General features: G+C 36.2%; 1 protein-coding gene across 1 annotated transcript in view; it reads left to right on the top strand.

Annotated features, from left to right (window-relative positions):
* eed (embryonic ectoderm development) overlaps positions 1–22255 on the top strand; it is a 46965-nt gene that overhangs the window by 15614 nt on the left and 9096 nt on the right. The window contains exons 6-11 of the mRNA XM_028800109.2: positions 3023–3104; positions 5529–5620; positions 7628–7761; positions 8035–8140; positions 17199–17357; positions 17599–17672. Of these exons, the coding sequence (XP_028655942.1) occupies positions 3023–3104; positions 5529–5620; positions 7628–7761; positions 8035–8140; positions 17199–17357; positions 17599–17672 (647 nt within the window). The remainder of the gene's footprint in view (positions 1–3022; positions 3105–5528; positions 5621–7627; positions 7762–8034; positions 8141–17198; positions 17358–17598; positions 17673–22255) is intronic.

Here is a 22255-nt window from a genome sequence, read left to right as displayed (position 1 = left end):
TCCACCAGAGAAGTGGGTCCTCGTCTCCTTGAGTAACTGGCTCCAAACAGTAGGCTGTTATTTCAGCTCTGACTCGGTCCTCTACGGTGCCGATGCCGACGGGACCTGTCATTGCATCAGATTTTTTTTGCAGCATACTTCCCAGAGTCATCTTTTTTCGTGAGGGTGCAGGTTGCGCCTCTCCCTCTTCCACTCTGATGGCCACTGGACCTGCTGCCTCTAAGCTCACGATCTCAGCCTGTAATTCAGCCTTGGTCTCAGCCAATGCGTTGTCATCCGTCTCATATCCTCCACGGTAACGATGGTTGAGGAAAGTGCATTTTCGCAATATTTTGCGCACTGAATTGGATTCATACTTGGTCTCCAGCTTTGTTAGAATTCCAGTTTTGATTGACTTTGTTAGCTGGAGGTCATTTTCTGACGCAGCCAACACACTGTCCCTGCAGAGCTGTGGTATGGGGAGGATACAGGAGCTGGTCACATAATTTTCTTCTGACAAAATATCAGTGAAGTCACTGACTGGTTTCAGTGCTTCGTGAACAGCTTTCAAGACGTCCATGTCCTGCCAGGTCAGGGACAGGCTGCTCCTTCTGTCATCAGACAGGACGTGTCTGATCGCTTGGGCCTGCTCGAGGATGCGCTCCACCATTGCCAGTTTGGAGCCCCAGCGAGTTGCGCAGTCCTGCCGACGGATGGATGAATTAATTAATGAATGATGAATAAACGATTAAATGAATGAATAGGCCTAAATAAACAAATGAATGAATAAATAGGCATAAATAAACGAATGAATGAATAAATAGGCATAAATAAACGAATGAATGAATAAATAGGCCTAAATAAACGAATGAATGCATAAATAAATAAGTCCATTAATGTATATTATTCCATTTGGTCAAATTTGCATGCACATTTATTTTAGGCTAAATAAGTCCCTTATGCACATCAAGCCTGCATTTATTTGATAAAAAATACAAGAAAAAAATTACAATTTAAAAAATGGTTTTCTGTTTTAATATAGCCTACTTTTCAATATAATTTATGTGATGCAAAGCATATATATATATATATATATATATATATATATATATATATATATATATATATATGCGCCCCTTTTTTTATATTTGAGCCCCTGCCCCTGAGGAACTCTCTGCACGTTTTAGGCTTACCGTTATGAGACTATGTTTTGGGAGTCCCAAGTCCACTTGCTTCTTGTGGAGTTCATGCTTACATTGCCAGCTGTGTGAAAAGGTCCCGACAATATTATGGCATAGTCCGAGGGCGCGCTCGGTTTTTTGCCTCTGGTCATGCAATCCATTTGTGACAGCCAAGTTTAGATTGTGACCGAAGCAGTATAGCCACGGCCAATGCAGAGACCTGATTGCGGCATGAATGTTGGCAGCGTTGTCAGTGGTTATGGCTGAAAGTTTTTTCTCGTCAAGTTGCCATTCCTGAAGTGCAGCTCTGAGCGCAGCAGCAAGATTGTCCGCTGTATGACTCTCAGGAAAATACGTAGTTTGGAGGCATTTGGATTCAAGATTCCAGTCAGGTGTAATAGTATGGACAGTCAGAGACATATATGGTGTCATGTTAACTGACGACCACATGTCAGTTGTTAAGGAATAACTGTCTGCCACTGACAGCAGCACTTGAACATTGTCTCTAACTTTACTATATAAATGTGGGACGGCTGTTTGTGAGAAATATTTCCGTCCAGGCAGCTCGTACTGGGCATCTAGGACCTTTACCGTGTCCGTAAAGGACTTTTTTTCCACTGTGTGGAAAGAGACCATTTCCTTCGCCAAGTATTTTGTCACTGCATCAGTACAGGTTTTCCAACGGACACTGTCCCTTTTGTACTTTGTTGCTTTCCCGAAGGCCCCCCATTATCGTCGGCTGCGTTCTGATGGTGGATCTAGATGTTGTTGGTCCTGCATCGGGAGGCACTGAAACTGTTGCACTGAGTGAACTCTGGTCCATCCTCGCAGCAGTGAGTGGATGGTGGTTTCGTATATGCGACCTTAGGTTCGAAGTTTTTCCATCTCTCGCGGTCACCTTTTTGTTGCACAATTTGCAAATTGCCTCGTCCGTATTTACCGCCTCTCCCTTCTCGTTCGGTCGAAACCCGAAATACTGCCAAACTGCAGAAGTTGTGTTCTTTTTCGAGACCAGGTCACTTGGTGCGCGACTCGCCATCTTTCCCCACCTCTCTCCTTCTCCTCCACGCTGTCACGTGATGACAACCATGCATACGTATTTTTAGGCATTAAATATATTATATTTAATATTTAATCCTTGTCTCCCATATAAGTGCATTGTTTTTATGATGGTATAACGGTATTGAAACTGATACCATTGCTATTTTTTAGATCCCGCGGGATACCATATTACCGTATTACCGCCTAAGCCTAATAAGAGCATCTGCTGGCATTGTATCATATTTCATTGAAGAGATTGTCTGTTAGTTCTTATGAACTATTAAAGGAATTCCCCCACCTAATTTTTTTTTTTTTTTTTTTTTAAATGTTAGTTACCCAGTGTAGTTTGCAGTGTTTTCTTAATGTTCTTTATACCCACTAAACACAAATTAGGGTATAATCTGTAGATCACTGGCTGGAATTATATGCATTTGACGTGATGTATATTTCTATTACTAGAAATTTCATTCTAGCTATAATTTTCCCCATGTGCTGTAACTTTGATTTCATGTGCAAAGTGGGGAACTGCTAAGGAGCATTTCTTATTTCAATTATGTTTGTTCATGTTACATTTTTCATGCATTTGAGGTATGGTACAGTTTTTGTCTGTAGCTAACTGTATGTATTTTTTCTTATTCTGTTTGTGGAATTACAAAGTTTACCTTGAATTTGAAGTCTGTGCATTCCACAGGTGTTGACTTCTAAGTAGGATTTAGCGTAGTTTACAGAAATTAGACTATTAAAAATACATGAAAAGATTGTTTTACTGACTTTTAAGATGAGAAGTGGATACCATACATTTTCTGTTTCATTACTTACAGCACTATGTTGGTCATGGGAATGCAATAAATGAGCTCAAATTTCACCCTAGAGATCCAAATCTTCTACTTTCAGTAAGCAAAGGTATTTAATTTTATTTTTAATTAAATGTACATGCTCTCTGATTGTATGCATGCATTATAAGAATCAAGGATGCTGTTGAAATTAAATAGCCTATACTAAATAATACTAATATTATTCTAAATGATCCTTTTGTGATGTTTATATTTTAATAGTTCAATCAGAATGACTGCACTACTCAGTTATCATTGTGGCTGTATTCATTACAGCTGACTAAGTGGAAAATTGCTGCCATTTGTCTTTTGAAAGATTTTAATGTAATAGCATGCAAAATTCAACTCCACATTTTATATTTACTAATTACAAAATTAAATACCTGTAAAAAAAACTATAGGTCATGACAAATTCTATTTTGTATTTTGATAGCTAACAAAACGTTGACAGTTTAATAAAAACATACCCAGTGACTTTGTTACTATAAATTGTATGTGTATGTGATTATGTTCGATAATTATATGGTGTCTTTTAATAGAATGCTATTCGTTTGTGTAGACATCTTATGGTGCATTATATAGGTTTCATAATAGGTTGACATATTCCTACTGTGTCTTAACATCTTTCTAGGTGTTTATCATTGTACATGAGAAAGTAGGGTGAAATGACACCTTTTTATTGGCTAACTAAATAGATTACAAATGCAAGCTTTCGAGGCAGCTAAGGCCCCCTTCATCAGGCAATAAAAGGTGTCATTTCACCCTACTTTTACCTGTATCAATCTATGGCTAACATAGCACAACACTCTATTGCTATCATCCATCCATCCATTTTCCAACCCGCTGAATCCAAACACAGGAGCCAATCCCAGCCAACACAGGGCACAAGGCAGGAACCAATCCCGGGCAGGGTGGCAACCCACCGCAGCTATTGCTATCATTGTACATGAAATTAAATAAGCAAATAATCACGTATTTAGGAATTTTTTGTTTTTATTTATAGACTTGTTGAATTGTGCCCTCTCCCATCCTAACCTATTGTCAATGGGAGAGGAGCAAAAGCATTAGATTCGTCAAAAATTTCAATCTCCGGTTTTCTATGTTTTAGGGTCCCCTGATACTGGAAACATCTATCTTGATGATGAGTGTGTGTCTGTCTGTGTATGTGTCTGTGTGTCACAGTTTCTTGAGGAAAGACTAGAGCTAAAATGGCTGGACAGAAAAATACCAAACTCTAAACTTAAGCCTGTTATGAGATGATGATGTGCTGATTAGTTTTTGAGCCAAATCATGCAAGGGAAAGAGGCACACCCTAGAGGAACTCTTAAATTAATTTTGAATATCTCAGGAATTATGGCAAATACTATATCATGAAGTTTTTTTGTCAATTGCTATTGTAATGACCCATTTTATGATCAGAAAGATCAGCATCAGAGTGGTAAATAATTAGTGAAATATTATAGATAATTCAAGTAACTTGGTTCCTATGGTGCAAAGCCTACTGATGATCATGTCTGAATTTTTTTGTTTTATAGAACAGGAGTGGCCAGGTAGTGGTCACACAAAACATCTAAATCTAAGCAAAGGGTCACATGCTATTGTGTGACAAATACACATAAAGCTTTTTTTTTTTTTATGAACATTGGCATACATTAAATATTAGTTCTATTTGACTACATACAATTTTTAAATGGCAGAAAAAAATGGTTACAGAGATAAAGAATGTACTTGGACACAAAAGGTATAAAAATCAATATAATTGGGGGGTAGATTCTAAAAGTATGTAATTAATATCAATTCTGAACACACAATGGTATAAATTTTGATTGTCCATAAAAGTGTATTGTGAAACCATTTTTCTGGAAAGTAAGAGCGTTTGAAACAGAATATACATGGAAGTATGATCTAAATGTGAAGCCAAATGCCCAATTAAATAATCAAAGGTTAGAGTCAATGAACCATTCATAAAGTAATATTATAAAACTTGATATTTTAATGTCTGCAGTCTTGTCTAGGTCAGCTGAATAAAATTGAAGTTTTCTTTGCCTTGATCACTTGATTGTGCTTTTTCAAAATCCAGTTCTACATGTTGTCGAACCCGAGTAATCTGATTGTTGTCTCTAAATGTGCTGGTTTTTGCCTTACAAGTGCCGAGTTGTTTAAACACCAGAAACCTTTAAGAAACAGTGGCATAGATCATCATTTAAGCAAATGGAGCCAAAAGTGTTGCTAGTACATTATTTAATAAACTGTAACTCTGCCTTGTGGGCCATTATATTGTAGGCTGTTATAACTTTTTTATTTTGAATACCATGCCTGATGTACAGTATGTGTGTTCATGAGATAACTGTCTTAAATGTTTATTAAGGTGTTTTTATGACAAAAAATAAAGGAAAGTTAATTTTTATCTATTGTTGTTGCCTGACAGGTTTAAATAGCCTAGTTTATAGTTGAGTAAAACTATACCTAGTTTGTTGTTTCCCTATACTACCAGATCATGCCCTTAGACTTTGGAATATTCAGACTGACACTTTAGTTGCCATATTTGGAGGTGTTGAAGGTCACAGAGATGAAGTCCTCAGTGCTGTAAGTATATGTTTCATAATTTAAGCAGCTTGTATAAAATAGAGAGAGAGAAGGGTTGGAAGCATGCATTATGCAGACGTATTGCCCATTGTGTGGGCATATGTTTAGTGAATGTGATTTAATTTAAAAATTGTATACGTCTTTTTTGTTGGTATACTTTCATTCTAAATTTTTAAAAGTTTTCCTTTATTGGTGCAAAAAGTGTTCTTTGCATTATTATTTGTAAGACGGCCATTATAAGTATTTTTTCTCTCATTACTGTCAGGTTTGGCAATGCATCTGCTCACTCAAATATAAATCGCATTATATTTTTCAGAAAGGATTATAGGCCTGCATTTTCCCTGTATTCAGTATCTATATATGCTAAATTTAGTGTCTGTAAACAAACAAACAAACAAGCAATATAATCCAAAGGCTCACTCAGTTAGTAGCATTTATTATCATCAGGAAAATTTTACAGGTCATCCATAACAAGAACCACTCAGTGTGTTGATTTCTTTCATGGTGGAGTTTACACGGGCCAATCATAACTTTTGATATACTTTATTTCCTGTAGATCTACTACCATCTCCATTCAGCGTAAATTTTGTTTTCATTTACAGGCCTTTATAGCAGATGAAAAAACTGCAATAATATAAGTGATCATATTGTTTTGAGTATTTATTGTGTAAAGTGCAATTGTTTGTTGTTGGGGTTAATGTTATGATGTAAAATACAGTACATTATATCATTTATGAGTGCAAAACTAAGACAAATTCCTACTGATTATATTTATTGATATTAAGGATTAATTCATGTATCCAACTTCAAAAATAAGATATTTGCCATCTACTTAAATTTCAAGAACCTTTTAATCATTTACTAACAATGCAAAACCTCATAAAATAGAAACAGTTTCTCATGAACAGTATAAACATTTTAGTCATTTATAATTAAGACCCAAACCACAAAACTGTTTTGAGGTAATAAGGGTTTTTTAACTGCTTGTGCAGATCAGTTGTTTACTGCTGTTCTAGAATTTGATTTTTGTCCTGTTATTTTACCTGATAATATGAGTAGAAGACATTAGGGTACTAGATTTTCTTCCATAAAAAAATAAAAAGCAAGCCATCAAAACATCTGCTGAAACATGAAGGAAGTTTTAAAACTCTGAAACAGTGGCAGACCATAAAAACATAAATTGACATTTGCTTGTTTAACAAATATTTCTGAATGCTTTTGCTGATTTGAGGTGTTGTGAATTGTTCTAAACTACATTTAGCTCTTTCAGGTATATTTTGAGATGGGAAAAATTGAGGAGTGTTAATTAAGATTTGTTTATTTCAGGTAGCACTGCATACAAAAAGGTTTGCTTAGCAAAGTATATTGGACAGCTAATATTACAAGAGAAATGATAAACGGCAAAGAATAATATTCATAAATTATTTGGATTACTAAATTGATCATACCACACCTTTAAATTTTAGAGCAAACAAAGTATGCATCTGAAATTTAAATGTAACATTACATAGAAATCAGAGTTGAAGCTAACCATGTCTGTTGTATGATATTTTTGGTAAAATGACCTTTTTTTTTTTTAAAGTTAACTATTCTGTAAAATTCTTTGACCGCAAATGGATAAAATTTGAAATACAATGAGACTTTTCCAAAATTTGAAAATTTTTTGTACACTGATATAAGAACTGTTGAATTTACATAATGTGACCTGTGCTGGCTGACTTCACAAACAAAGGGTTTTCAGGAAGGAAAGGGTGGCACAGAGTGGAGGCACAGTCTTAAGAGAGAAATGTTGCTGGCAAATAACAAATAATGTGCCAGTTCAAGTGAAACTGATATAGAATTAAAGTTTGCTGGAAATGTATATGCCCAGTCCAAACTGAGAATACATTGTTCATTGAAAGTCTTATTTCACCATGTCTCATTTGTGTTAAATAGGAGTATGGGAGTTTGAGCCTAGTATTACAAAAGGTATCAATATAAATGATTTTTTTTTTTTTTTTAATACAGGACTTTGACCTCCTAGGTGAAAAGATAATGTCTTGTGGAATGGACCACTCCCTGAAGTTATGGAGGATAAACTCGGAAAGAATGCAGAAAGCAATTAAAGGATCATATGAATATAACCCTAGTAAAACTAATAGGTAATATTACATTTATTTCATTTAATAGTGAACCAATAACTGTGCTGTCTGCAATGAAATTCTGACTTTCTACATATGTAGGACTACTTGACCAGCATTCACTATTTAAATTAGTTTTATTTGCATTTGTTTTTGCTCAAGAAATAATTATTTAAATTTACTATAATCAAACTTTTATGCCATTAGTCACAATACTTTTTAGTGGTAATCTGCAATATAAAATACATTATTCAAAAATTCTTCTCAAACAAATTATTTTTTTCCCCCCAACAGGCCTTTCATCTCTCAAAAGATACATTTTCCTGATTTTTCTACCAGAGACATTCACCGAAATTATGTTGATTGTGTGAGATGGCTGGGGGACTTAATACTTTCTAAGGTATATATTATTTCAGTCATTTTAAAACTGTTCTTCGGGACTCCTTAGTGTTAATAATGGTTAGGAATACCCAAGTGATGTTTGGGTATTTCAAATATTAAAATGCAGCTTTGTGGATAATTAATTATAATACAGCTTATCTAGTTAGAGAACAATGTTAACCAATGTTAGCATAAAGTATATACCTGCACACCTTTTCAACCGAATATACAATGCTTTGCAAAGGTATTCAGGATATTATCCAGCTTTCAGTATAATCGTACAGTGAAGCATCCTGTGATATTTTTTTCAGAGCACAGAAACTCTATTTATTTTTTTTATTTTTTTTAAATAATTTATTTATTATTATGTTGTTTTTACACTGTTGCCCTACAATTGGCCTCTACAGGTGACTCGTTAAACTAACTCATATTTTCTAGATAAAAAAGACACAGCTAAGGTATCATATTTCTGGTTGTGAAAATAAAGACTAAAGAGTGCTCTAAAGGAGTCCGAGAAAATAATACAAACAACATAAATTCATAAAATGGTACAAAACAACATCCACGTGTTTGGTTGTCTACGTGGGTACCATTGGCTAGGTTACTTGTGAGAGAAATCAAATGGAGACCAACAATCATTCTATAGGAGTGACAGATTTCAGTAGCTGACACTGAACTCAATCCAGCTGAGAATCTGTTTTAATACGTTTTACAATCTGAAGAATATCTTCCTGTAAGATGGGCTAAAACAGACCAAAAGAGTATACAAAGCAAGTACATATCTACACCAAAAGGCTAAAACTGTTATTTCTGCAAATGTGGATCTTCAAAATATTATAAACAGTATCGCATGCTAACGAAGTAAAAGTACTTTGTTAGTGTACTTGTATGTTTTGAGAATATTTCTACTTTTTTTGAGTCTAAATTTTTGTCTACTTTAACTTCACTACATTTTCAAATGCAGTTGGCTTTTACTCCAATTCATTTTGCTAGAGGCTTTCATTATTGCAATATTAAAGCAGATAACAAATAGTCTATGCAGATATACATAATGCTTCACTAAATCTGTTGCCTAAAATAAAATACAAATTTCCCTTACATTAGGATAAACTATTTTATGAAAAATCAAGAATCTTAGACAGTTTTCAAATGTGTAGCACGGATACTAATGCCCGGTCATCTACAAGGTAATTCCAAATGCACCTCAGTGTAGCTTATAGAATGGGACAGAACTGGACATTAGTGATCCGTAATTCTAGATTCTGCAATTCTGTAAGCTGATTCTGTGTTCAGACGCCATCCTCATGGCAGCCTTCAAAGATGGTGTTACACTTGTTGTGGTTTACTGACTTAATCATGTGTACTGCTGGTGCCTTCCTGCATCATTCTGGGGATTACAGGTCCAAAACAGATCATAAAACAGTTGGTAATCCTAAGAAAAAACACAGTTTCTTTTATTCTAAAACTAGAAGTGGTAAAGTCTAGATTGAGTGCTTTATTTAACACTAGCCATATTATCTGAAAGACCAGTAATAAAACAATATTTAAAAATATTTGGTATCTCTTGCCCTGCCTTCAGTGCCTTTCCTCGTATCTTTGTGTGTCGAACCTCTCCTGATCAGCACTCCTTCTCTCAAAGTGCATTCTCGTAAAGCTTGTTTATCAAGCACGTTGATAGCCTCCTGTCCACTTTTGTTTCCCATCTTTCAACTCTTGGCATGCCTCCTACATCTTTGTCCTTCCTTGTGTGTCTCATACTTGCACTTCCTCTTTTGATTGCATTGCTAAAGCCAATGTAAAGCTAAGCGAATTGTGAAAAACTGCGACTTTTGGATGTGGTTAAAAAATGCCTTTTTAAATGCCTATTTTTATAATTTAAAGTGCTATGGGGGCATATTTAGGGCTTAATTTCATTGCAAACTCAGCTTAATACATTAATACATTACCTAAAAAATTACCTTAATACATTACCTAATAAAAGAATGTAAAGATAAACTGTCTACTGTACAGTACTGTACTGCTATGTCTCCCACAGTGCTGGAATGTAAAATACCGATGTTACTGCTATCCGTACTGTAATTCATGCAAGCACGTTTTCTTGGTTATGCACTGTGGTTTTCTTTGTTATAAGTAGAGTAAATACCTAATAATTTAATTAAAATACAGTAAAATGTACGTGAACTCGCCAATGATGAATGATATTGATGATGATGATAAAGTAGCTGTGCAGTACGATGCAGAGGATTTACAACTCCTCGGGTGGTGCCTCTTCTTCAGGCACTTCATCTTTGGATGGGTCGTCTTCTGGTGGGGTTTCGTGCTGGCTTTTCTTTATAGGTTTCACGAACATTGCGATGGGAAGTTGCTGTCGTTGTTTCTTCATGGTGGCGAGGAGCGTTTTATATGTCTGAATGGCAGCATCGATGCCATTATTAACTTTGAGAGCCCAAACCATATAGGGATCCCATGCTTCAATCATCCCTTGTAACTCCTTCGATGTCTGAATAATCTGGGACAGACGTTCCAATGTCAGGCCCTGCTCCTCCTCCTCCTCCTCTTGCACTGAATCTGTCTCTTCCTCCGCCGCTGCGCTGGCAGACTTTGTTAACTCCAACAAATCCTTATCCGTCAGGGGTTCAGAGTGGGCATCGATAAGGTTGTTCACCTCATCTTGAGTGATGTCGTCAAAACCTTCGCCACCCAGTATCTTCGCCAGTTCCATGGCCTTGTCGACTGCGTCATGCTGAATTTTTTCGGGTGATAAACCCTTGTTGTCATGGACACACTCTGGCCACAGCGTCTTTCAGCAGGTGTTGAGGGTTTCCTTTTTCCATCTCCTTAAGAGCAGCTTGGATGATTGACAGGCATGTCACGATTGTAAAGTTATGCCAGTAACCCTTTAATGTAAAATTCTCGTCCACGTCCATTGCATCCACAAGGTATTGGAGAGAAATCTGGGTATAAAGAGCTTTGAAGGCACGGATCACGACTTGATCCATAGGTTGGATGAGGGAGGTGGTGTTGGCAGGGAGGAACTCAGTCTGAACTCTCTTGTAATACAAATCCAAAGGGTGGCTGCCAGCATTATCCATAATAAGCAACACCTTGAAGTCCATGCCTAAGTTGTGGAGGTATTCCTTGGCTTGAGGGATGAAGCACTGGTGAAACCAGTTTGAAGCAAGGATTTTGGTAATCCAGGCTTTAGGGTTGTGCATCCAGAAGACAGGCAGCAAGTTTTTATTTTTGTTTTTAAGGGCCCTAGGGTTCGCTGATTTGTAGATGAGGCCAGGTTTCATCATGTAACCAGCAGCATTGACACACACAAGTGTCACTCTGTCCTTCTGTGCCTTAAACCGTGGAGCTTTGGCTTCGTCCTTCATGATGTAAGTTCTGGACGGCATCTTCTTCCAGAACAAACCAGTCTCATCCATGTGAAAAACTTGTTCGGGCTTGTATCCCTTCTCCTTCTCCTAAATGCCTCGAGGTACTTCTCCGCGACTTCTTTGTCAGCAGATGCTGCCTTTCCATGTAGAGAGATGCTTTTAATATTAAATCGTTTCTGAAAATGATCAAACCATCCCTTACTGGCTTGAAAATCTTCAGGCTCCAGTGCTGTTGATGGTCCTGGTTGCGATTCTTCAGTACCTTCTACATTGTCTCCTGTAGCAAACTGCTGGTACAATTTTTGTGCTTTCTCATGGATGATGTTATCGTCCAAGGGGATGTTGTTCTTCCTACAGTCGGTGATCCACAATGCCAAGGCAGATTCCATCCTGACGATATTTTTATTCCTTACGGTCGTTACCATTTTGGCACTATCACAGAAACTTACAGATACGGTATTCCGGATTGCTGCCTTGTTCTTCTTTATGTAGCGTACGGTGCTTTCATTAATGCCATAGTGGCGTGCTACTGCAGCATAACTTTTCAGTTCCTGGAGCAAATCCAGTAGTTCAACCTTCTCCTGGAGTGTTTTACATTTCTTCTGGTGCTTAGGCTCAGTGCCAGAAGCCTTAAAAGGTGCAGGGTGTTTCGACGACATCTTGTGCGTTTAAGAATAACAAAATGAATACAATAACAAAATGGAAAACACGAGTACACTCAGCTGGAGACAAGTCACAGGGCAGCAGTCAATCAGCAGCAAGGAATAATGAATAACGCTCTTGGATTGGCTACTTTCACCATCCCAAACAAGCATTTCCCTCAGCGGTGGAAAACACGAGGACACTCAGCTGGAGATGCGTCACAGGGCAAAAGTCAATCGGCAGCAAGGAGAAATGAATAACGCTCTTGGATTGGCTACTTTTACCATCTCAAACCGCATTTCCCTCAGCGGTTGCCTCCTGTTCTCTCTACAGCACAATATTGCCATGAAAAAAGCCATAAAAAATTGTGGAGGATATTTGTACTTTCCACTAACAATTAATAGTTAGGTTCTAAGGAAAAATCCATGAACGACCGAGTCCGCGAACCCTGAACCGGGGGTCTACTGTATAATAAATTATTTTATTTAATGAAAGACAATGTCCTATGAGGATTTATTTGGATGACTAATGTTATCATTAAACTAATTCTGCCAATGTTCAGGCAGTTCAGTAATATTAATAAAAAAAATAGTTCAGTTATGGGACTGGAAATGCATAAAAATGAGTTTTATTTAAAGGTAATTCAGTTAAGAAAATTCACTTTACGTAGGGGTTTTGAGCAATTGATAAGACCCTTTTAGACTATTTGATAAAAACAAGGAGTGATCCAACACTTGAACTTTTAAAACACTTCACCAGGTACTTTACAGCTCTGCTTAATTTGTTTGCTCATGTGCCAATGTTACTTTCCAAGAAGGTATCTATATAGTACATTTACTCTAGTATGGGCGTATGGTACTCTGTATAAAACTCATTAAAAATATTAAAATGTGAGGAGTGAATACTTTTTCAAAGAGCATATCTTGTTTTTTCTAACACAAAACAATGTAACCTAATGTCATTTTGAGAAAATGTAGGTGTCTTTGAATAATTTGGCATTCATCAGTATAAACATCCTTGGTGTTTTAATATTTCAAAACTTACCAAAACTGCATTGCATAAGAGCAATCTGGCTTCACCAAACTGCGAGCCAAAATTTTAGTGGGATCATTGCTCTTGTACCGCTGTCTTAATCTCTGTTATTTGTGATGGTTTTTATCATATAAATTCACAAAAAAAAATTCACTAAACAAATTCTCTGAGGTCTTGACTTGTGACCTAATAGCATAACAAGGTCAACATTTAAAAAGCTTCTACCTTTTAGTAGAAGTATACAGTGGTGGCAAAAATATTATTTTGAGTTGTATTGTTTTGTGTATTTAAAATACTGCTTTGGAAATTGTTTTAGTGCTTGCAAAACTGAAATCTGTCAAAAGGAAATTTAATAGTCCTCCTCAAAGCACACCATACTTACTGGTGGCAAACAAATAGGTAACACATTATTAAGAACACAATGTGCAGGTGATGTGTTAAACAAATCGGCATTTAGTGGTTTGTACTTTTATATTTTGCAACAGACACTTTAGGCACAAAGCCAGTTGTTATTCTACCTGGTGCTAATATCATTGTATAGATTTTTCCAACACTTAACACTAGGCATATGTAGCTTTGATTTTATTTAGGATTTAAGTTTATAGAATAATGTTCCATCTCATCATCATAAAGCATGATTACATAAATAATTAATAAGAGTAATGAAAATTATTTTTTTTTGTTAGTCAGACAAGACTGTGCTCCTCATTGCATTACAATTCTCAACTGGCACATACAGCTGCAATGAAATAGTCAAAAAGGAATGCTAGCTTTACCTTAATGTAACTGGAAAAAAATTAACAGTTGATACCATATATAATACTACTAATTATACATCTAATTGTTAAATGTGACAAAAAATAAAGAATAATCATTAATACCAAAGTAAGGGAAAAGGTTAACCAGAAAAGTAGTAGTAACTACAAAATGAAAGGTATGTTAGCTTACATCAGTGCTTCCCAACCTCTCCCAAACCATGGCACCTTTAGTGAAATCTTTTCAGCTAACGGCACCCCTTCACTCTGATATGTAACTACTCAAATTAACAATTTAATCTTAACTCATCAGTTGAGTACAATGAGATTCCTATTTTTATAAGGCGTACCAACTACACATTTTTGCATTTACAAAGGTAACAAAAATAAATTGCCAGTAAACCAGTCTCAAAAGAAAAACTTGAACACAACACAAACATGAAAAGTGCAATAAGTCACAAGGCACAAAGCAGACTATAACGTCATAATTAATGCGAAGGCAGGCTTCGAAGAGAATTTGAAAGTTTGTCAATACGAGCTTGAACTGCAGTTGACAAACACACTCGTAAGTCATTTTCAACTGAAAATAAACATCCTCTGTGTTTTGTCTTCAGTAGTGTCAATGCCGAGAATGCCTTTTCACACAGATAAGTGGTGCAGAATGGAATAAGTATGCCGACAGCCTTAGCACCTAACACAGGACGTTCCTTTTCAACCATAATCCAAAACTGTTAAATTCATGTCCTTAAACTTCAGCTGTAATGTTCAGTCACTCACAATGTCAAGTAGCGGTTCTTTCTCTGTAATCTGTAAGTTAGACAAGTCCAACTGCTGATGGAATGGGTTCCTTATCCAGTCATTGCCAGGGATGTCTAAACTTGGAAAGTAATGTTGCAAATTGTCTCCCAACTGTGATAAATGCTTAACAATGACGTCATGCAACACAACTGCGCCAGGATCAGCCTGTACTGCACGAGGAAACATGCAAATTAAATGGGTTGTTTCTATTTCACTTGTCCACATCAGAAGTTTACGACGGAAAGCTTGCAGCTTGTCAGTAACAGACAGTATGTTCAAATCATTGCCCTGCGTGCCCGAATTCAATGCATTCAACACTTCAAAAATGTCAACGAGATATGCAAGTTTACTGCACCATGCTGGATCAGCCAACAGTGTTACAAACTCATTGTTTGCTTTATTCATTAAGAAAGAACTGGCGGAGTTCATCTCTCAGTTCATACACCCGTGACAGAACTTTACCTCTTGACAGCCATCTGACTTCTGTATTCATTAGCAGAGTGTAATGTTCTGATCCCATGTCTTTGCACAGTTTCTCAAACAGTCTGCACTTGACTGGGCAGACTTTGATGAAGTTAACAATTTTAACGACCTGATCTAAAACTGACTGCAGTTCAGTTCCCAGCGTCTTGCTCACAAGTGCTTCTCTATGTATGAAACAATGGGTGGTGATTATGTTCGGATTTTCACGCTTAGCAAATGCCGTGAAACCACGCATTTTCCCGGTCATAGAAGGAGCACCATCTGTGCAAATAGCAATACACCATTACCACAACAAATCATTCTCACTGAAAAACGTGCAAACATGTTTAAATACATCTTCTCTCTTCGTTTCAATAAGTTCCTTGCAAAACAGAAACTGTTCCAACATTTCTGTGCTGTTCGAAAACCTTACAAAGGCCAGCAACTGGGATTTTCCACTAACATCTGTAGACTCATCGATCTGCAGAGCAAATCGTTTACAGGTCTGAAGTAAAACGCACACGTTGTTGTTGATGTCAGATGAAATGGCTTCTATCCTTCTAGAAACGGTGTTGTTTGACGATGGCATTTTAGATATCACTTTTTCTGCATCGTCACCAAGCATTGTTTTCACCATTATCTTGCATGCTGGCATAATCAAAGATTCGACTATGGTGTGTGGTTTCATTGCCATGGCAACCAGTTCTGCAACTTCAAAACTAGCCAACTGGGCTTTGTCTGACACCGACACAGTTTTCATAAACAGCTGTGCTTGCTTCTGCTGGCTGTCCATTAAACGCCTAAAATATGCTGAGTTCTTGTTATTTGCATTCTGATGCTTGGTTTGAAAGTGACGTTGCAATTTGCTTGGAACCATGGCTTCATTTGCAAGGATATCGCCACACAACAAACATCGCGGGTGCTGAATACCTTTTTTGTCAACAAATGTAAACCCATAATTCAACTAACTGTCCTGATAGTATCGTGTTTTCGTTTTTGCAACTTTACTGCTCCCCGCATTATCATTTTCATTGAGGTCGTTGATGCTGCTGCTGTTTTTACGTTTACAACTTTCACTACAGTCAGCCATTTTCGGCGCAAAAAAAAAAAAAACAGACAACAGGAAGCAACGTCACTTACCCTGTGGCAAGTAAGTAAATTAGAGCTAATATTTATTAATTCCTCAGACTGCAGTTGAAATAGGATGCACGCTGGACTGTATTAAAGCACACAGGTAGCATGACTTTAATCTTGAGGTGTAACTGGTATTATTATTATTATCAGTTCAAATCAATTTTTTTTATGTTCTGACACCTGGCAACGGCACCCTTAGTCCATGCTCACGGCATACCAGGGTGGCGCGGCACACGGGTTGGGAAGCACTGGCTTACATAGTAGTAAACAAACACATAATATAATTATTAGGAATGTACCAATTCAAAGTCCCAAAAAAACACATCATCATTTTGGAAATGCGCAAGTATTTGTGGTAAAACAGTAGGGCAGTGAAAGAGAGAAACATTAAAAGCAGAGATCATCATTGATTATTCAAAACAAGAATGACATTCTAGTTAAGGTTATCTGTGTAGCCTTAGGTAGCTAAAAGAAAAAGAAGTAAGGGAGTAGTGTGACATCTAGACTTATTTCTTCCATTTATGGCACTCTTATATGACTTGTATATTTAATTGCTAATTTTTGATTAACTGGTCTGATAAATTCGATAAGGTTCCTACAGTGAAAATGAGTTTTCTCATCTCTAATGTAATCATAGATATAGCTGTGTATGAAGTGGCATAGTAAAAACCACAAAATACCACTAGTTAGTTATGCTGTTCTGTTTACTTAAAGAAATAAAGGTAACTAACATCTTATTAATAAGTGATTGAGTTTGTGCACTCTACTTGTAATATATGAAAACATTCAACACAAAAATGGTTTAAATTTTCACAGTACAAATGAAATTGCAAGTAAAAAAAAAAAAACTACTTTCCCTTTTGTTTTTTAGTCTTGTGAAAATGCTATAGTATGTTGGAAACCAGGAAAGATGGAAGACGACATAGACAGTATTAAGCCTAATGAGTCAAATGTTACCATCCTTGGTAGATTTGACTATAGTCAGTGTGACATCTGGTATATGCGCTTCTCGATGGATTTCTGGCAAAAGGTAAAACAATAAAATCCATGTTTCAGATAGCAGTTTTGTTATTCTTTAAACTTTTTTGAGAATATTGTGTTCATTGCAACTGGAATATACTCTGGTTCCCACAAGCATATATTGAAATTGTTTCTGAATAATTAAACCAATTAAATTACTAAAATACTGTGTTTGTAATTTAAGGTAATGATTAATTACATTCTGAACTTTTAAATGCTTTTGAACATTTTTATATTTTTTGTTCTTATAGATGTTGGCCTTAGGCAATCAAGTTGGAAAATTATATGTGTGGGACTTGGAAGTGGAAGATCCTCATAAAGCAAAGTAAGGCTTTTCCTGCTTGTTTATATTCTCTGTATATTTGGCTTGTGTTGTAAAATTACGTGATTTTTTTTTTTTTTTTTAAAGAATTATTTTATTTAACAAATTGTAATTTTAAACCATACACTTAAATAAAATAAAGCATAACAATACCATTAAATTAGGTAAATTTCACTTTTCCATTTATTCTGTTAATATTCCCTAAACTCAAAAATCCAGCATAACTCAAAGTAGTAGCCGTGAAGAAGTTAAAGAACTCTTATTGCTTCACAACAGTTAAAGGCATAATAAAAATTAAAAAGAATTAAAAAATCAGAACTTGGTATACCCAAGAATTTTTAGTATGTTCCTTAAGGGGCTTGTACTTTTAATATAATACAAAGATAAAGAGAAGTATACAAAGAGGCAAGGGTTTGCATGGGAGAGGTAGCATTTTAAACAGGGTTTGCATGAAAATCAGTTAATAACTTTGTGTTTCCGAAAGTTAAAAATATTTTTAATACAGAAAATTAAGTTTTTGCTTTTGTAAAATGAATAGATTCTGTATACAAGAGCAAGACTGCTGATAGCAAATGGTAACCACAGGTAGTTTCAGTAACTATTTAGATGAAAACGTTTGTATTGCAGTATTCTTTCAGACAATTTGAGTTATTATTAAAGCTCTTTGGGGTTCTATTTTTTTAATCAGTGGAGAGAATTGTTACAATAATGAATCAGAATAATCTCCAGCTTTGTAACTTTTAGATGCATAACTTAAAATAAAAGGGAAGGTAAAATTCAGTTTCTGATGAACTAAAGAATTTTATGTCAACACATGGAGCACTTTGTCACCAGGTTTATTATCTAGAGGAATTTATCATTTTGAAAGTGTGTTTATAATTAACAAATAGAAGGGAAAAAGGCAATCCAGTGTTTATAGTAATGGTTAAAGAAGATAACAGTGCAGAACTTTTTTCATAGCACAGTTTTTAATATTAAAAAAAAATCTATTTTCTAAGTCTCACTGGTGTAGGAATAAGGAAAATCTATCCTACCAGCTTTGTGTCCAAAGCAGATCCAGGCACTGAAGAGCACCCACAGTCCATCTCAGGGTACACTCACAGAATTTATTCAAGGTGAGCTGAGATTTGACAAAATCCTTAAAAACAAGTTTTAATTACTGCAGAAAATAAGGTGCCCAGATGAACCCAATTAAACATGGATGAAAATATAAAAACTGCAGAAATTTGATGAACATTAAAATTAAAAGCAACAACAGAAAGCCCCAACAGACACAACTCTTCCTCTTTTGTCTTTTTTTTTTTTTTTTTTGTAGTTGCAGACTTTATATTCAGATCACATTAGCAGTGTTTTATAGACTTGAAGAGCTATGCATATCTTACTAACTAAAGTATTCAGTAAACAGATAATCTATTCTTATAATTCATGCATTGTATGCTTTTTTGCTGCATGCAAGTTTGAGGGAAGACAGTGGAAGTAGTGAAAGGAGGACCTAAGCAGGGTTTATTCTCCTTTTGTCATCTGTCCTGCCTTCCCATTACCACACTGCCAAGAAGTCACATAGCCAATAAACAATACATATTGATACATTTGAAGAGATCAATGGTGTTATCCTTTGTGTGTAGTCCATCCATCCATTTTCCAACCCGCTGAATCCAAACACAGGGTCACGGGGGTCTGCTGGAGCCAATCCCAGCCAACACAGGGCACAAGGCAGGAACCAATCCTGGGCAGGGTGCCAACCCACCGCAGGACCCTTTGTGTGTAGTAGTAGTAATCCAAAACTACAAAACCAAAATCCAGACCAAATATAAACATTTCTTTAGCTGTAAAGCTAAACTACTACCTACATAGAAGTTTTAAATTGTATTACATCAATGCATTCAGTAGTAACCTATTTTTAACAAGATGTGATTAAAAGAAATTTGCCACCATTTTTGTCAAATCTTACATTGTTTGAAAAACTGCTAAATAAATATTTCTAAGACTAAGGTGTGCCCTTTTAGAGAAACAATAATAATTATGTAGAAAATAAGTAGTGGTATAGTAAATATTTGTGGTTATAGATCAAAACTAAAGGGACATATTACACTATTTACAGCACATTGTCTTCATATAATCAGTTCAATATTTAATATGTTAAAATTCACTTTTTAACTGGTTGTTTAATGGCACTGGTCTTCAAGTGCAGCAGAAGTCTCCTTGCCTGAATCATACTCAGAACTATCTATTATTTTTCAGCATTCTTTATGAAGAGCAACAAAGCACATGCTGCAGGGTTGTGCTTATTATGTTTTCAGTGTCTTTTGTAAGCTTTATCTTTTTATTATGTTTACCTCTTTCCATTCACCCACAGTACAGTGTGGCATATCTTGCTTCAGCTCAGCTACTATGCAGTTGAGCCTATCCAAAATCATGGATATATGAACACATATGAACATCACCATTGTCTTTATCATTTTCACTCTGCTGTAGCTGGTAATGATTATAGTGCCAACACACTAACCTGGACTGTTCACCCAGTCTGTAGCAACTTCCTTCCCATATGTTTCTGGGCCAACCTTTCTGTAAGAAACAAGCCTACTACTTTTGGAGAGAGCTGTGAGCTTAGATGTGGAGATCCTAATTCTTGTCCCAGTTGCATCATAATCAGCTTTGATCCATAACAGTACACACCAAACATCACAGACCAATAAAGCCAAGATGACAAAAATCATCAGACAAACAGATGCAGTGCTTATGTTCCCAAAGTACATGCTGTTTATGCCTTGATAGGCTGTCCATGAAACTTTTGAAGAGTAGAGAAGCCAAGATCTCACACCCACATTAAATAGACTTGACTTAATGCTAAGTATACAGAACCTGCCTTCATTTTGTAAATGTAGCAAAAAAATTGCACGTAGCACTGGCCCTGGCATATTAATACTTTTATATCATCTTCATCAAAATATCATTGTATACACGGTCATTAGCTACCAAACACCCCATAAACTTTCTTAATCCTTCAGATATATCTCTATGAAGACAAAGAGTGGGTCAACTGTTCCACAGCCAGGCTGCAATCCCCACTGCACAATTTGAGTGTAAAGTTCAACTCTTGGATAGAACCAATGTTCCAGTACCCCAGCATAGGTTTCAACACATTATGTGACTTTTAGTTTTGACATCCCCTGTGACTAAATGTTGCAGTTGTTGATCTCATTGTCTCGAAGATGTCAGATTACATGACAATAAATCAGAAGAGCATTACAAATTACTCAACTCTAGGCAGACTTTTCAGCACAGTTCCACTTTTCTGAAATATTGTAAGCTTTCTGCATTTTGAAAGTCAATAATATGCTGCCTACAGAAAAGATTTACAGGTATAGTGAGTTGAGCTTCATTTTGATACCCTTTTTCATCTCTGTAGTGGCACAACTAATGCAGGACAGCAGTCAAACAAGCTTGTGTTCTGTTTGTGCAGTTCAAATCACCTGTGTTCTTTCTTTCTCAGTACCACATTCTATGCATTGTACTTCTGAGTAAGTGCTCATTAGTTGTCATTTCTCGTATACACATGAGCCTGCCCTTTAACACAGAATTAGACTTGTTTTTTTAATTGGGGCAAGACACAGACTGATCTGACTGGGTCACTGGGGATGTCAGAGTACATGACTGGAACTCACTGGACGTTCTGTGACTGCCCCCAACTCTCTTAGATTATGTAAGTGAAGGCTACAATGGGGTCTTTACTAATTAGAACATACTGGCATGTGCCATTGTCTTAAAAAATGATGACCTCTTCCAGAGTTCACTAATCCCGAAGCACTGTCCTTGTCTTCCATTCAACATTAAAGAGGCTTTGAGGCTGAAACACCATTACAGTATCCATTGCTTTTCAAGTCAAGTGAAGTTCATCCGCCTCTGTGGCTTTGACACCACTGAGCTTTTTAATCACTGCTGTAACACCTGCCATCCACTTACAAACAGTGCATATGACACTGCTCCCTCCAAAATGCAAACGTATTTACTGGATTTAAAAGTTGGTCAGTGTTCTTCCACCTCTCGAGAATATTCCTGGTTAGGGCATTTCTTGAAACTTGCTGGAAACAGTCTCGGTGACATCCCAGCTTCCTTTTCCAAGTCATCAAATTGTTTACCTTTTAAAAGGCATCTGAAAGTAATTTTCAAGAGTTTCACCAGATTCCACATCACACAGGCCATCACATCAATCTCTCCTGCAGCTGCTACCTCTTTATTCTGATGTCACTTGTAAATCGCATTCGGACACATGATCTGTGAAGATCAGTATTTTCATTAAATTAGCATTGGTTTATTTTTGTGACAGTCCACCAAAAGAAATTTTATAAACAACGTAATTTCTAGGCCTAATCCTATTTTTTTTTTTTTTTAAACATGCTACAGATTAATTTTTAACAGGAATGTCCTTGCTTTCATTAAGAACTAGAATATGAAATCTTGCTGGTTTTGTTTTATACATGTCATTTTAAAAAATTTAAAAACATACTGTATATTTCTCCAGCTTTCTTACACACACAAATGCACACTCACACCCACTAATTATAGAAATGTTTATTTTAGTAGAT

The sequence above is a fragment of the Erpetoichthys calabaricus genome, chromosome 4 (genome assembly GCF_900747795.2).
Source record: "Erpetoichthys calabaricus chromosome 4, fErpCal1.3, whole genome shotgun sequence".
Lineage (NCBI taxonomy): Eukaryota > Metazoa > Chordata > Cladistia > Polypteriformes > Polypteridae > Erpetoichthys > Erpetoichthys calabaricus.
This window is presented reverse-complemented; position numbering and strand designations above follow the sequence as displayed.